Source organism: Myotis lucifugus, unplaced genomic scaffold (genome assembly GCF_000147115.1).
Source record: "Myotis lucifugus unplaced genomic scaffold, Myoluc2.0 scaffold_194, whole genome shotgun sequence".
Lineage (NCBI taxonomy): Eukaryota > Metazoa > Chordata > Mammalia > Chiroptera > Vespertilionidae > Myotis > Myotis lucifugus.
The window spans coordinates 264,957-282,273 of NW_005871242.1; the positions used below are offsets into that span (position 1 = coordinate 264,957).

The 17,317-nt window shown below is 42.3% G+C and overlaps 1 protein-coding gene across 3 annotated transcripts in view; it reads right to left on the minus strand.

Moving 5' to 3' along the window:
* The window catches only part of PSD3 (pleckstrin and Sec7 domain containing 3), a 414,114-nt gene that overhangs the window by 45,769 nt on the left and 351,028 nt on the right, over window positions 1-17,317 (minus strand). For all 3 annotated transcript variants that reach the window (XM_014462866.2, XM_023760800.1, XM_006097020.3), the window contains one exon: window positions 3,533-3,603. In XM_014462866.2, the coding sequence (XP_014318352.2) occupies window positions 3,533-3,603 (71 nt within the window). The remainder of the gene's footprint in view (window positions 1-3,532; window positions 3,604-17,317) is intronic.

Below are 17,317 nucleotides of genomic sequence, written 5' to 3' on the forward strand. Positions count from 1 at the left end.
TGTAATGGCCCTCCATCAGAACAGCAATTTGTTAGTCAAAGTTCAGCTAAGTCATGAAAAGGTGGGAATGGTGGTGGAACTTAAGTGTTCTAGCGAGACCTTTAAGAACAAATGCTAGGTCCTATTATCACTGTATCTCCACACCTGGTATAGGCCCTACCCACAGTGTATGCTGACTAAAGTCTTTGCCAAACTCAATTAAGCCAGTCTTGGGCTAGAGCAGTGGTTCTCAACCTTCTGGCCCTTTAAATACAGTTCCTCATGTTGTGACCCAACCATAAAATTATTTTCGTTGCTCCTTCATAACTGTAATGTTGCTACTGTTATGAATAGTAATGTAAATATCTGATATGCAGGATGGTCTTAGGCAACCCCTGTGAAAGGGTCGTTCGATCGCCAAAGGGGTCGAGACCCACAGATTGAGACCCGCTGGGCTAGAGGAACAATGGGCCCTTTCTCATTCCCCCTTGTGGGGAAGCAGGAGACTTGTTTGGAAAGTTTGAAAGGAGGAAATTCTGAGGAAAGGAAAGTGTGCGGAAGGCCGCCTGCCCTGTTTATTGGAATTCCGACTTAGGGAGACTTAGGGGAGTGTGGAAGGTGGGGCCCCTAATTATTCCTTGACCTTTCCAAACAAGTCTGTGTACAAGCAGAGCCCTGGGTGTTTACTGGAATCCTTATGCTTAATCTTTTCGGTGTCCTTGCTTAAAGGACATTACAAGCACATGTGCCTCCCAATATTACTTACCCTGCTGATTGTATCTAAAAGATAAACTTTATCTCAAACTGCTGCTACAATAAAAGCCTAACGAGGCAGGCAATCGAGGCTGCCCGGTTCCTTTAGCCAGGCCGTCCCTCAGCCCTCTCTTCTGCAGCAACGTTGTTGTGTCGGAGAATTGTCCCTCAGGGTCTGCTGGTCAGCCCCGGCAAGCCCTGACTCAAATAAGAGAGAACTGGCTAAAGGGGGGAAGGAGAGAAAGGTGCCTACTTTTTTCTCAGCCATCCCTGAATCCCAGGAATGTTATACTGGCATCGAGAGCACAGAGGGAAGGGCAGTGTGCACTCCTAGGGCACACGCCTTATCCAGCAGGTTCTGTGGGAGGGGCTGCCTGGCCTGGGAGTATGCTGCTGCCTGAATCCTTTGAGTACTTGGGTGTCTGTGGAAGCAGCACACAATTCACAAGCAACGAGTCTGAAATTCCTCCGGGGCGTAACACTGCTCCTTTTGTAAAGTGGACAGTTTATGACACTGTGACACCACCTCTTTCGTCTTCATGATATCTAGTTATTTGAAACATAATTTTCATGTTTCTACCACTTGCTATTCCCCATTCATCCTATAATCCAAATGTAAAAAGCTGTCTTGCCATTCTTTGAACTGCCATATCTCTAACTCTGCTTCTCTGGCTAAGTGCTTTGGATCACCGCCTGGCAAACGCCTGCTCAGCTCAAGATGTATTCATCTCTCAGGGAGGCGTTCTCTGACCTGTGCAAGCTTGATTAGGGAGCCCTATTCAGTAAGACTTTTTCATTCCTCCATTAATTTATCTCATTGTGTGATGAATGTTCAATTTACCCATTTCTCCTCTTGTTTTGTGAGCTCTACAGGCAGAGATCGGGTCTTAGTAATCTCTGGAAGTCCAGTATTTAGCATAACAGAGTACTTGACATGTGATGAACTCTGAACGGTTATATGAGGATATAAACTCCAAACTGTACAAACCCCAAATCACCTTGCAACACAGCATACATTGCATCCTACAGAGCTTACTTTGTGTGCAGCAGCTGCCATCGTGTGCTGATGGCAGACTCAGCAAGGTTAGGGAGTAGCCAGCAATGCAACATCAGGAGCCTTTGTAGGACACAGCCTGCAGCAATCCTGAGCCTCCTACACACTCTATAACTCAGAGGTAGCTCAAAGGAGAAGTCTAAGAGCCTACGGCTACTGTGTCTGGTGAGTAGCTCAAGATCGCAAAGGTCCTTTTGCTCTGACCTTCACCAGTGCTTGGCATTTCCAAATGTATACATCTTCATTTCTGCAGTGCATTTTTGCTTTTTACATTTTACAAACCAGGAAGAAACTAATTAAAAAATCAGAGTAGATATATCCATACAAGACCAGGCCTGCTGTGATCAGGCTCTCACTGACTGATGAGCTCGTCTCTAAGATTTGTGCGAAGTTTCTGGGAACACATATTGATTGATTACTATGATGAGATTTCAAGCACTTGTCCAGCGGTTCTCAACCTGTGGGTCGAGACCCCTTTGGGGGTCGAACGACCCTTTCACAGGGGTCGCCCAAGACCATCGGAAAACACATATATAATTACATATTGTTTTTGTGATTAATCACTATGCTTTAATTATGTTCAATTTGTAACAATGAAATTGGGGGTCACCACAACATGAGGAACTGTATTAAAGGGTCGCGGCATTAGGAAGGTGACTTGTCACATTTTTTTTTTCAATTCTCCTTTTCAATGGAGGAGACTGGGTCCCAAACATGACTACCCTTTACAGACTCATTCTCAACCTAAGTGGATCCTTTGTAGCAATGCTTGCATTCTTAACAGATTCAAAGGAAATAACAAGCTGATAGGCCATAGCTCTCCTTTGCACTTGCCTACACCAATGCATCATTTCCTTTGTGTCCTATGTTTCACTGTATAAGAGGAATTTCACCCAACTTTCCCCAGAACCATATCTGCCACACTCCAGAGGAACCACAACTATGGAGATGCAATCTGATTTTGGAGCGCTAATCCAAACTGATGTAGAAGCTTCAAGGTTTACAAAGTCTACTTTCTCTTGTCCTTAGTTAGTTCTTTCTCTTCTATATCTGCATGAGTCCAACTCAACTCAATTCACTTCCTGAGAGAGCAGACAATGAGACAGGAAAACCTGGTGACCTGGAAACAGCATCTCTCTTTGCAACTCTTTTGTCAAATGTTGAATGCAAGAGTATTTGTCTCTCTTCCCAGGCTCAGCCTGGGATGGAGTGGGTGGAAATCCTGTGGCGAGGTATTCAATGAAATGGTTTTGCCAAGGGCAGCCATGTCCCTTATAGAGATTTTAGAGAAAATGAAAAAATAAGCCAAAAGAATAGGATTAAGCTGGGGAAACAGCTGTGATATGTGAAATTTAATTACAAAGGGTTGTTCCCTAGAGAAGCAAAACTAGTTGAAAGGACTAATGTGGACCCAACATGTACACACATGCTGCTCTGGAGGAGGCCAAAGGAGTTGCCTTATACATTAGCAGCTGTATTGAATCCATGGGGAAATAAAGACAACACACGATAACTGACCACCTAAAAGCATGGGTACCTCCTAATATCAACAATCATCTGCATATTTCCCATTGTGTTGTCCCTCAAAAGTGAAGTGTATAATCTCCAAAATAATTATTTCACTAGAAACAAAACAAACACTTAAAAAGAAACTTAGACATCAATTACACCGTCTTTTGGGTGTTTGTACAAAGTGAATATCTTTTGGGTAACTTGTCCATTATTTCAGTTTTGATAAATTTTTACCTTTTGCAAGTAAAGAATTGTTCCCTTGAGTACAGCATAAAAGGTTTTCCATCCCCGCTTTCCTCTTGGAGCTAGAAAGGAAAAAAATGGAAAATTTTATTTGACAGAAATTAGTATTTTGGAAAGAGAACCTAAATGATCAACATGTTCCTGATTTATTAGCTACCAGAACAAATAATGAGAAGTAAAAAAGTCTCGGTTTTACATGTAACAGGCAGTATTCTAAAAATGTTTTCCATGAATGATCTCATTGAGTCATCACAATAATCCGGACAGGCAGGTACTAGTCCTCTTGCTTTTAGCAAAACTGAAGCACAGAGAAGTAATCTCTCATGGTCACATAACTAGGAAGAGGAAGCAGGAATCTGAACCCAGAGGGCATTGCTCTCCAGTCTGCACGCTAGCAGAGAGGACTTAAAGACTGGGACAGCAAAAGAGGCACACTGGAAAAACATATTAGTCCAAGAGAATGTTCAACAGGTTCATGTGCCACAGCCTTATGGCTTTGCTGAAGTTTCTAGGGATCATAAGAAAAAAGTCTCAGGATATAAAAGGACTCCTCTTAGCATTTTTCCCACACACCCACCAACCAGATTATAACTTTAATTATTATTAGTCCTACGCCAACCTGCGATACTTCTGCTGCAGGGTTTGCTGCTCTGTAACATAATTTCTTGAATAAGTTTCTCTTTCAGGAGACTGTGAATGACCTGAGAGCAGGTATCCTTCATCTTTAGAATTCACAGAACCTCGCATCCTCATAACATTTCTCCAAATGAATTTTTCTTTCAGAGACCCCTTCTATTCCTTTTCTTTCTATTTTCCTGGACTACAAAGTCTGTAGAATTTCTCTATTGAGCTATATAAATTTTTTCAGACTGTCACAAAGCAAAAGCACAGATTAGCAATAAGTTTATTTATTCTTAATTTTAATTTGGACAGACATGACATTTTTCTAAACATGCCTATCCAAATAGGTAGGGAGGGCTATTTATCTTTATTCCTTTATCAACTATTTGGCTACCTTTAGACTGTCTTTAACTTGGGCACCTGATTAAATTAGGAGGTACATTATTCTTAAGATTTAAATCCTTTAAATCTCCTTTGACTGAAGACTCAAGAATTATTAGGTCTGGAAAGTGGGTGAATATTCCACCTATGAACACGGTGCTCTTGCCAACACCATGCTGAGCTATCCACCTGGAGCAAAGGGACTCAAAACATCCGCTCTGCAGGTTTCCAGGGGAAATTAAAAAAATTTGTCCCATCTGCTTTCCCTATGTAAGGGTTGAAAGTGTGTATTCAAAAATAATCATAAAATTACCATAATCTCCTTTATAAAGAAAAACTTGACTACCATAAATAGAATCATGTATGACAAATACTGGCTATTTTCAATGATGTCAAATGCTGACACAGCTGATGTGAAGACAGTTCATGGACAAGTGACCTCGGGAGGCGGGTGTTGCTGCAGAGCGGGACCACCGTGTGGCGGAGGCGCCTGACTCGAAAGCAGACCAGCTGGGACCTGGGCCTTGCCTTAAACTTACCCTCTCAGCCACCAACCCCTAACTGGGGAACTCTGACCAGTCCCTCAAACTCTCGGGACTTCAGCTGCTTGGACAATCCACATAACTTAAGGCAAAGCACTGGGACTAATGCCGGGAAGGAATTTAGAAATACACACACCATTTTTGTTTCCTGTAAGAGAAATGTAGGACCTATATTTTAAAGGCTTTCTCCAAAGCCCTAAAACTAGTATAGTGGCATCTTGAGATTCCTTCAGTTCTAAGATCTATAAATCTATTTTTCTACTTTTCAAGTAGAAATCTCCTCTCTATGAATCCATGCACATGTTCACAAAAATCTGTAACAGCTTTGTCATCCCCACACTAAAACTACTAGAAACAGATCCCAAAGATCTCTCCAACTGAAATGTGATCTTAAGACACCCAGGGGTGACCAATGCTAATGCAATGACCTTTAGCCCTGCATTGCATTCCATCTCCCATAGAAATGTCAAACTTAATCTTGTTTTTGGTTAATATTAATTTAGTTGTTTAAACTTAAAGGAAGCAACCAATCCTCCTAACAAGATAACTTAGAAGTGCTCAACAGGATATAGCCAGTGTGCTATAAAAGCACTGCTCTACATGATTTTACATGTATTAACCCATTGAATCCACACCATAATTCTAAAAATAAGGCACTATTATTACCTCCATTTTATAGATGAGATGGTGTGGGCATAAATGAGTGGAATTCAGGGAAGAAAGGGACCAGTAAGCATTAGAGCAGGCTGGGAAAGGTTCAACTGCCCTGATTTTAAAGCCACACATGCAGACACACAGGTACACACACTGCCTCTATGGCCTTTGCTCCTTGGTGAGGCTCCTCGTGTAAAACACATGGGCTCGATACCAATGAATGAGGGGCATTGTTGCTCACAACGGTGACTGAGGAATGATAAAACTGATTGCATAGCACATATTAAGTATATACAACTGGGGAAAGAGTTGTAACTGTAGTTACATAATGAACATAATGAGGGAGATTATTGATTAGAATCCCATTGTATCCTATTCAAAAGCTTTATTTATAAGGAGGTAGGAAGTTGGTAGGCAGATGTACTTTAACAAATCTGGTTGTCTATTGTGAAAAGGTGTTAATGAGCTTGATAAAAAAATCCCATTTTATGCACTAGACCATGCTTTCATGGTCATTATATGAATACTCAAAGTCCAAAGATAATCGATTGCTTTATTTCTTCTTAAGAATACCTGAATCTTGAAATACTTTAATTTTAATCATCTGCCTCCAACCTTAGATGATGGCATCTATTACTTTTTTTTTTACATTACTAAAATGGACATCATTATTTTTCTATAAACAGCCATTGTCTGTTTAGATTTACTCTCATGCTTACTATTACCTTTATTCATTACTGCTTTCTGTACCTCAGATGGATTTTTGGAGGCCATTTTCAAGTATTTCTTGAAAGCTATACTGAGACCTTTTTTTAGTGAGAATCTTTTGGTAGTATATATTTTTATATTTTTGTTTATATAAAAATGTTTTTATTTCATTAAAAATTCTAGGTGGACAACTATTTTTTCTTATGAAGGTATTATTTTGCTATCTTTTGGCTCTCATCATTGTTGGGATATCAATCTTGAGTCTAAATGTAATGTCTAAGTATAGGTTTCTTTTAATTTATCCCACTCGGTCTTCTTTAGGCTTCCTGTGTATCATTTCCCAACACTCTAGTCCTTACATCTTTGAATATGGTCTCTCCTCCATTGTGTCCATCATAACCTCAGACACTCTAACTTCTCACTCATTCCATGCTCTTTCATACTCTCTATCTTTTTGTCCCTTTGTACTAAAAGCTATAATTATATCTCCAGTACTCCTCCTTGGGCCCCTAGATACAGAGATGCCTTGAGGGCTTTTGCAGCCCCAGAGTTAGCTTACTTCCCTAGATTTAAAAATATTTTATTACTTTCAGATGTTTTATAATGGAAGCGTTTCAGAATGTGTAGGCCATCATATTGCTAAGAATAGATTCTCCAGTTCTTTTTTCTTCTTTTTAAAAATAAAACATTTATTCACAAATTTTGTAATCTAGTGAGAATTCATTTGGAGTAGGAGAGAGGAGAAATTAGAACAAGGAACAGCAGTAAAGGGGTTATTACAATTTCCCAGATGAGAGGAAGAGGCCAAAATATGGATAGAGATGCACAATCAGTTAGGACAAAGAAATGGAAGGTATGGGGAAGGCAGCAATGTTACCTGAGCACCTGTACAGTGGTGCTCTGGCACTGGGCTAGCTTCATAAAGGTACATTCTATTTGAGCCAGACAATTCTTTCAGTTGGAGATTATTGCCTCTATTTCACATTAATGTCTCCATTATTAATGACATTTGCAGTTCTAAGAGGCAGAGTAAGCTGCTGAGGAGGCTACCTATCTAAGGATTTCAAAGCTACTGTACAGGGCAATTCAGATGAGGAAACATGTTCTAAGGACACATTAAGAAGGGAAAACTTTCCAGGTGGCAATCCTTTGCAATGATGGATGCAGGGAAAGGAGAAAATGAGACAGGAGGGGAATGCAGGTCAGGTACATTCTCTAATCTCTCGGAACTCCAGGGCCTTCAAAGGTCAACCTGCTCAAAGGTGCGGATTTCAGACTGAGGCACACTCCCTGTGTCTGCCCTCTCAGATCTTACCGCCCAGCATTTCTGCAGCGTCACAGCAGCAGCGAACAGTTACTGAGCGCACACTGTTTAAGCACTGCTCCAAAAGCTGAAGCCCACACCGCCCTGAGGGAGCCACTATTCCAACCATGCTATAGATGTGGAATCCAAGACCCCGCCTAACCTGCAACACTTGGTTCCCCACAGCACTGACCACTTTCACTTGGCAGGTGTTGGGACCCAGGGCAGGCTGCCCCCAATATCCCACAATGACTCATTGATTACTTTTGATTTTAAATTACTTGATCAACAGCCAGTGCAAGAAGGGCATGTCGACCCTTTCCTGTCTCTGTGAATGCAGGAAACAAACCTCCCCTGTGCAGGGTGTCCTTGCTCCAGCAGGGCTGGGCGAGACACCCTTATCACCAGAGCTACGAAATCCAGGCCAAAAAGCGTACACAAACCCTTGTCGCTCCTTTATTAATTTACTACACAAGCCCAACTGTGTAGAGTCCTCACTAATGAGCACCCACACCTAAGTATGTTTGTCCTGTCATTTTTTGACAAATTTACTGTTCTTTGTTGGAAAAGTATAAAAAGCTGGCTGGTACATCATTTCTGAGGGCATCATTTATGATCTGCAGTGTACAGGTATTAAACTGATTTTTCCCTTGCTAATCTGGTCTTGTGTCAATTAATTAGTCCAGCCATAAGAACCAAGAAGGGTAGAGGGGGAATTTTCCCCTCCCCGAAATAGGGAAAGACCAATTAAACCAGACTCAGGCTACAATGTCTTTGTTACCTCTGAAATGTAAGGGTAAAATAAAAATTATTTAAGAGCTGATTCGGCATGGAACCTGACCTATCAGAGAAAACACAGCCCAATCAGGATTGAAGGGATACCCATGGCAAACAGTCTGTACAAATGAACCAGTACCCACTCCCTGACTATTAGCCCTGGGGGCGGGCTGTTTTTTACCCACCGAAGGTAAAAATAAGAAATAAAATAAGTAAGCAGGCTTCTGTGATTGTTATTCTATGTTACACACACACACACACACAGAATTTACATTTTTGCACAAGAAAAAATCGGCAGTTTTTCCAAAGATGGATGATATAGGAAATATTAAATCTTCCACATTACAAGCCAGTTCTTATTAATTTTTTCATCTAATTTTTATTATACATTTGAAGACATCTTTTTGAAAATATAAAGTAGAATGAACAATATTTTGGCTTCAATTACTATCACGAAACTTTGTAAAATAGTTAAATGCATAACTGGGAAAGAAAACACAGGTTGTCAGCCTTCTTTTATAAAGAGAAAGGTATAAAATATTCCTGAGTAATGATATCTTCCAGAAATAAAATTTTTTAAAAATCCACCAAAAGGTATAAACTTCAAGCAAAAGTTTATATTTGCATGCTGTACTCTCCCAACGCTAATTTCTTCTGAACTGAACTGTGAACAGATTGTGTTTAAGATCTTACTGTTCCAATTTTTATTTTATTCAAAGGGCAGATAATTTTTTCCTACATGAAAATCTCATCCTGTTTTTGACCACTTCTCACTATGGGTTCCTTAATCATCTACTTTTCCCTTTTCTTCAAGTGTAGTATCAGAAAGACTTAATATGCATAGAAAGACAGTACGTACATTGCTTATTTTTCTTTTAATATACCAACCTTTCCTGTCTGTTGGCTTGAAAAACAGTCTTCCCCTGACAAAAATACCATTTGCCCCCTAAAGAGTAGAGAAGGTCAGTAAGCCATATCCACACTAATGAGAAAGAATTCTTGGGTCATGCATGGCTGCCTAGCAAAGCAGGCCCTCAGAGGCCAGACAGCAAGGGAAATGAAAGATGTGATAGTTCTATGCAAAATACCTTCGACTTCTTCCTATTAATAGGGAGAGACATTTGAGATATAATGCAATACCAAGGAGGGCATTCCAAAATAAATCCAACACCTTGCTATACTGGAAACAAAGATGTGCTCAGCAAAGCTCTTCTATGGTAGTACAATTGGATTAGACTTGTCAAAGGCACAAGGTATTTTCATTTTTTACTAGAGGCCCAGTGCACAGATTTGTGCACCAATGGGGTCCCTCGGCCTGGCCTGCAGAGATCAGGCTGAAACAGGCTCTCTGACTTCCCCTGAGGGGTCCTGGATTGCACCCGGTTCTCAGGTGACACACCCCAGAATTGGGCTCCCTCCTCTCTGGTTCCGGGTGTGTCACTCAAGAACCGCAGCTGTCAAGTCACCGCAGTTCGGAAGCTCCTGCATTGAGCGTCTGCCCCCTGGTGATCACTGCATGTCATAGCTACCGGTCGGATGGTTGCTTAGGCTTTTATAGATATGCACTACTTTACTTAATATTCAAAACAGCTTTATGACCAGCTATACTTTTAACCCCATATTAATGATTAGTAAACTAAGATACCTATAGGGCTTGAGGTCAGGGAGTAAAAGAACTGAGATTCAAATCTAGGATGTCCATGTACTGCACACCCCATAGATAATGCTCCATGAGAACCCCTAGATTGCTTGGTGAGTGTAGAATCGTGAATATGGAACATGATGAACTAAATGATAAGTGGTGATGATGTAGAAAATTTAGGCAGTTATTTCATCCCATGTATAATGAATGGTCGGTCTTGAAGGAATAGTATTAAACACAACACATCAAATGTTACAAAGTTAAATGCCTATACAGGCCAGGTAGATAATGCTTAACATAGAAATGATACTGAAATAAACTACCAGCCATTCCCGGAGACTGGAGAGCGCACTCCTCTATCTAGGGAGCAATGTCTCTCAGTCTCACTGAATGACCACACTGGAAAATAAACCTAACCATCTGATTTTTCAGGAGAGGTTAAAAAAAAAAGAAAGGATCTTTATGGAAAATATTTTATTTTTTTAAATGCTGGTAACTAATTAAAATACTTGTTAAAAGACACTGTAAACCAAATAAGACCTGCCAGCAATGACTTGCCAAAGACATTTTTAAAGTTGCTCTACTTCCCTAGTGACAGTATCCAAAATTTGGGCAAAATTCTTTTTTTTTTTAAATTTATTTTTATTTTTTTAAAATATATTTTTATTGCTTTCAGAGAGGAAGAGAGAGGGAGAGAGAGAAACATCAATGATGAGAGAGAATCATTGACTGGCTGCCTCCTGCATGCCCCCTACTGTAGATTGAGCCTGCAACCCTGGGCATGTGCCCTTGACTAGAATCGAACCTGGGACCCTTTGGTCCGCAGGCTGATGCTCTATCCATTGAGCCAAACCAGCTAGGGCTGGGCAAAATTCTTAAAGTATCTCTCTTACAGGATGAAGAGATATGCTACCTTGGTAGGAAGCAAGCTCTTAAGTCTACATTACTGAGGCAGCAGAAGGTACAACTCGGGCAGGGGGAGTTTGCCTTCTGTGGCTGGTTTGCAAAGGAGTTAGATAAATTAAAAGATGATAGCCCTACAAATCATTAAGTGAAGTTAAGGGTAATCCTTGCATATGTATCCCTAACTTTCTTTCATGAAATATCCTCAGGAACCACCATAAAGCACTATTAAATCTTAATAGAGTAACTCACACACTTTCAGATTACTGCTTGAAGTAATGAGTCCAAGCTGTGCACAACAGAAGTTACTGCGGGAGATGAGTCACACCACATTAAACAACTGATAGTACTATCCCAGGTTTATAACAGAGTGGTAGAAATAAACTAGGACTATTACCCTCTTATTTTAATAAATAGCACCTCTGAAAATTAAGGCAATTGACACATTTTTGAAAAATCAGTTAATCCTTATAACATTTCTCTTTAAGATTGGGTGCTATTACATGTAGTCAAACCTACTTTATAAAAGGGAAAACTGGGGGAGCCTTAAAGGAGTCAGAAGTATCACCTATACCTATTACTTTTCCCAGAAAAAGATTTCCTTCTTTATGTGATAGGAATACATTTATATTGTTGATAGAGAACAGAAGATGAAACAAAAGAGATTGGAAAATATCCTACCCCAGATGGCCCCTGGAGGGGTGATATTCACTCTGGATGTGGTTCTATTTCTTTAAGAAGTGAAGACTTTTACCCTAAATTAACCTTTCTATAATGGCACAGCATACCCTGGGCAGGCAGCCAGGAGCTTGGATTTTATTCGCACCCTGATGTCCATCCACTATTTCTCTGGTTTTGGACAAGCCACCTAACATCTCTGTTTATAAATCTACAAAAGGAATATGTTATAATCTACCATAATCACTTTACAATGTTGTTACATAAAGATATTAGGACACAGACGCTACCCCTAAAGAGTTCCCAGACAGAAGCAGTCACATTAACGATCTAACTTAATACAACAGGATCAACAGGATAAGTTGTAAAACCAAATGGTAGCATAGCACAGACCTAAGGAAAATCACAACGGATTTCAAAAGAAAGGAAGAAGTCATTAATTCTAGTACTGAGTAAAATTTGGAAGCCAGAGATTTTAAATGAGGATTTAGTTTTCAGCAGGACTTTGAAGGAAAAAAAGGGGGTTTCTTTTGACCTCCATCATCTCCACCATATATTTGGACTAAGACATTGAATCAAAATAGGAATCCTAATTATGGAAGTCTCACAACATTGCTAATCACCACCACCCTTTATCAAGATGACCTCTGGACAGAAATGTCAACATGGTATGTTTTATGGAGAGCATCTGGTTTGAAATTCCGGTTTCACCTGAGAGACCTCGGGCACGTCACTCAGCCTCTCCATGTTAACCTCCTTTCTCTGTAAAATAGAAGTAAAATAGTACCTACTTCATAGGGTTACTCTGAAAATTAGATGAGCTAACATACACCTATCCTTAGAAGCGTATTCTTTTTTGTAGAGGGCCGCCTGGAAGGCACCTAGGCATTTTCTTATAATTATTGTCAGCTGAACTCAGAGCATAGGCAGAGCCACGCCCTGGGAACATGCTTCCCCAATAAGGCTGGACATGTTTGTTAATCAGGCAGGGGCGGAACTAGATATGTAAATCTAGGCCTTTAAAATAAACCTGCTGTGTGGCTCAGCCTGCCTTTTGCCGCCTCTCCATCAGAGAGGATGGCGCCCACCTGGCCCCAGCTTAAAATCTATTTCTGCATCTTGGTCTTTCTTTAATTTCTTAATCCCCAGCTCCTCCACTCAGCAAATGGACTGTTTCCTTTTCCATGCGGGACATGGAAAAGAGAGAAACAGCCCCCCACACTTTTTAAGTTAAGGATACTGTCTACTAAAAAAAGTGCGTCCAATTCTCAGGTTAAAACACAAAGACTTACTTTTTTAAAAAAATATATTTTATTGATTTTTTTACAGAGAGGAAGGGAGAGGGATAGAGAGTTAGAAACATCGATGAGAGAGAAACATCGATCAGCTGCCTCCTGCACACCCCCCACTGGGGATGTGCCCACAACCAAGGTACATGCCCTTGACCGGAATCGAACCTGGGACCCTTCAGTCTGCAGGCCGGCGCTCTATCCACTGAGCCAAACCAGTCAGGGCCAAAGACTTACTTTTTAAATTCCACTCATGGATTCTGATTTTTTCTATATTAAAGTCAATCTTTTAAGAAGAAAAAACCCCTGACATTTATTGATGAATTTTTAACAGAAAGGAGGTACACCTTTCACCCTTAATTTAAGGGAGAGTGGAGTGCAACACACAACATATTTATTGTTTCTATTTTGTCCTGGGCCCTGCCTTGACATTGGAGAGGTCAAATGTGAATGTAAGCAATAAAAATAAATCATGGGGGAGGGGGAAAAAGCTGACAGAGAACATTTCACCTAAGTGATAAGCTACAAAAATACACAGACAACTTATAAACCAGGATCTTTCTCCACCCGCCTAGGAGACGGTTTGCTGGCGGCCATCACTAGAAGCACAGGGAGAATGTAAATGACCTGTGCTGAGGTGGGAAGGAGGGCAGAACATAACAAGGACATCTCATCATAAGCTAAGGGCACAGGAAGAAGTGTGAAGGCAGCAAGAAACACAATGGCTCAGAGTATATAATTATTTTTTCAGGAAAAACAGAAGTATTAGTGTCACAAGAGTCTGTTTAGAATTTGGACAAATGAACTGTACCTCCTATTCTCTCCAGCTAGAATGTTCCTTCCCCAAACATCATCATGACTTGCCCCTTCACTTCAACCAGGTCTCTCATCCAAATGTCCCCTTGTCCTCCTGAACCACTCTATGCAACAGGGCACCTGCCCACTCCCTTCACTCTCTCCTGGATTAGTCACAACATCTGAAATGGCACATACAGATTTATCATTGAGCTCCCCCGACACTAGAGTGGAACCTCCAAGGATGTAATTTACTTGGTTTGTTGCTGTATCCAGAGAGCAGATTAAAAACGTGAAAAACCACCCATAGATATCCTAAGTAGGTATGTAAATTATGTGACTCAATAAATAGTAAGATGTTTTTAAAAAGTGTTTTCTCTATCATTTAGGTGAAGCACATTAGAAAACTCAGATTGCTCAAAGAGAAGAGAAAGCAGGATAAACTTTTGGTATAGATTAGTTCAACAAGATGATGTTGGAAATGAAAATAAGATACCAGTGAAAACTCAGGCTCATAAGGAACATATATAGCCCAACAACTATGGTGGGTTTCCAAGAGTTATTAAAGAATTAATTTCTGTGGTAAGGGAATTCAAAATTCTAGGAAACAAACATGATCTTAAAATTTTGTTTAAATTGAGGTATATTTGACATATAGCCCGATGTTAGTTTCAGGTGTAACAACACGATTGGATATTTATACATATTGTGATATAATTCCCACAGCAAGTCATTAATATGTCACCATACTTGATTGCAATTTTTTTTCTTTTAAGATCTACTCTCAGCAATGTTCAAATATGCAATACAGTATTACTGACTATAGTCACTGTGCTTATCCTACCTAATAAAAGAGTAATATGCAAATTAACTCTCACTCCGTCACAAAGATGGCGGCGGCCACGGAGCTGGAGCAAGCAGGAGGCTTGAGTTGTCCCGGCGATGGAGGAAGCCAAGCTTCCCACCTGCCCTGGCCGGCCCTGAGCTCCACTCAAGCCTACAAAGTTTCAATTATAGAAGATAAACCCCAGATATCTGCTTCCAGCCGGCGTGGCCTCCGCTCAAGGAAGTGCTGGGAACCTGGGTTGCCCAGGCTTTGAGTGGACCAAGGCAACAAAGTTTCAATTATAGAAGTTAAATAAATCCCAGATACCTGCTTCTAGCCCGCGGGAGTGGCCAGCCTGAAAACGGCCATCAGCCCCTCACCCAGGCTGGGCACACTCCCATGGGGTGAGGGTCCCCACTTGGGGGCTTGACCAGCCTGAAAACGGCCCTCAGCCCCTCACCCAGGCTGGCCAGGCACCCCAGCTGGACCCCCCCCCCCCACCCTGAAGGGTCTGTGGCCAGCCTGCAAACAGCCATCAGCCCCTCACCCAGGCTGGCCAGGCACCCCAGTAGGGACCCCCACCCTGAAGGGGGTGTGGCCAGCCTGAAAACAGCCCTCAGACCCTCACCCAGGCTGGCCACACCCCCATGGGGTGAGGGTCCCCACTGGGGGCTTGACCAGCCTGCAAACAGCCATCAGCCCCTCACCCAGGCTGGCCAGGCACCCCAGCGGGACCCCCACCCTGATCTGAGACACCCTTCAGGGCAAACTAGCTGGTCCCCACCCGTGCACCAGGCCTCCATCCTATATAATAAAAGGGTAATATGCAAATTGACCAAACAGCAGAACGACTGGGAATGACTGGTCACTATGACATGCACTGACCACCAGGGGGCAGATGCTCAATGCAGAAGATGCCTCCTGGTGGTCAGTGCACTCCCACAGGGGGAGCTCTGCTCAGCCACAAGCCAGGCTGACGACTGCCAGCACAGCAGTGGTGGCGGGAGCCTCTCCCGCCTCCTCAGCAGCACTAAGGATGTCCGACTGCAGCTTAGGCCTGCTTCCCGCTGGCAAGTGGACATCACCTGAGGGCTCCCAGGCTGCCAGAGGGATGTCTGACTGCCAGCTTAGGCCCAATCCCCCAGGGAGTGGGCCTAAGCCAGCAGGTGGACATCCCCCGAGGGGTCCCAGACTGCGAGAGGGCACAGGCCGGGCTGAGGGACCCCCCCCCCCCATCCCCGAGTGCACAAATTTTTGTGCACCGGGCCTCTAATAATTCTTATAATCTAAAGGAAGATGTGGGAGAACTTGCTGTTTTTTTTTTTAAACCATCTTAAAAAATTCAACACTGCAAAATGTTACTGATGTTCTGTAAGTTCATTGTATGTGAAAGGTATGAAACTCAACTCCAAGAAAATCATAATTTCTTGAGTAATTTATAGAGCTCATTATAAAATGTAGAGCAAAGTGCTAACATAAAATGTAAGATTAAGTCACTACCTTACGTAAGCCTAGCTGAAAAGCACAGGTAACTGCTGAATCAGACAAGTAGGCTTATCAAGTGACACCAAATCAGATATCTTCTATTTCACAAGCACCTTAGGACCTAGAATGTCAGTCAAAGACCCTGCTGAGCATGCATTTCTACAAAGAGCAATTCAAATAAGCTATCATAATTATGAAACAGCCCAAGGCCCATGGGCACCTTTAAACTAGGCTCCTGGGCGAAAGCTACTGCAGGTCAATAGGTACTGCTCTCCGGAGCAGGTGGCAGCAGCCGGCTGCTTCCCTAAGCGGAGGAGCTGCAGGGGAGACTTCAGCATCTTCTCCGGAACCGCTCAGTCCACGAATTCTTCTAAACTCTCCCAATCGACTATGCCAGGGCTGGTTCTTCCTCAAGCCCTGCCCACTGTGCTAACTGCTGTGAACTTAGTCCCAGTTCCTGCTTTATTCTCTGCTCACTAGTTACGGGGCAGACGGAGAAGCCATGAGAGGTTGTGGGCATAAAAGAATGAGTCTTTATTGCAGAAGCCAGTGGCCACACAGCCATACAGGCAGGCAGCCGGACACCAGCTGGTAAATACATACCTTTCCCACAAAGCAGTATCAGTGCCTATACCCACCGTTATTATCTGAGCAGTTGCACACTGGCCCCAAGACTCACTGTCTTACATCATAGCGGTGCCTAAGCGCTCAGCTCTGTCTGAGCTCTCTAGCCTCTCCTGCACACAGAGGAGCTACATTCTCTGTGCCTACTGCCTCTTCTTCTCGGAGCTCTCTTCTTCTGTCCTGCCCAGCTCTGCTCTCTCAGCTGCTGCTCTCTCTCACAGACTACTTCCACACACTGCAGCCGACTAGCGGTCAGTAACCTACTTTTACACTATTTAGACAAAGAGGGCTTCGTGCCAATACATCAATCACATTGGCTACTGAAGGGCACAGTGTACCGTGAGAGTGCTGTGTGGCCTTGCAGCCGCTCATGGGATCTTGGTCTGATTACGATTCTCAGGCTCAGAGTCCTTGAACATCCCGTTTAGGCACATGCCCAGAGTAGCCTTTGGCCATGCTGGTGTATTGATAACAAGGCCTCTATGCTCTCACTATCCGGGGACCTGGAGTGATTCCCACAATCATGTTCCTCACTACAAGGCTGCTCA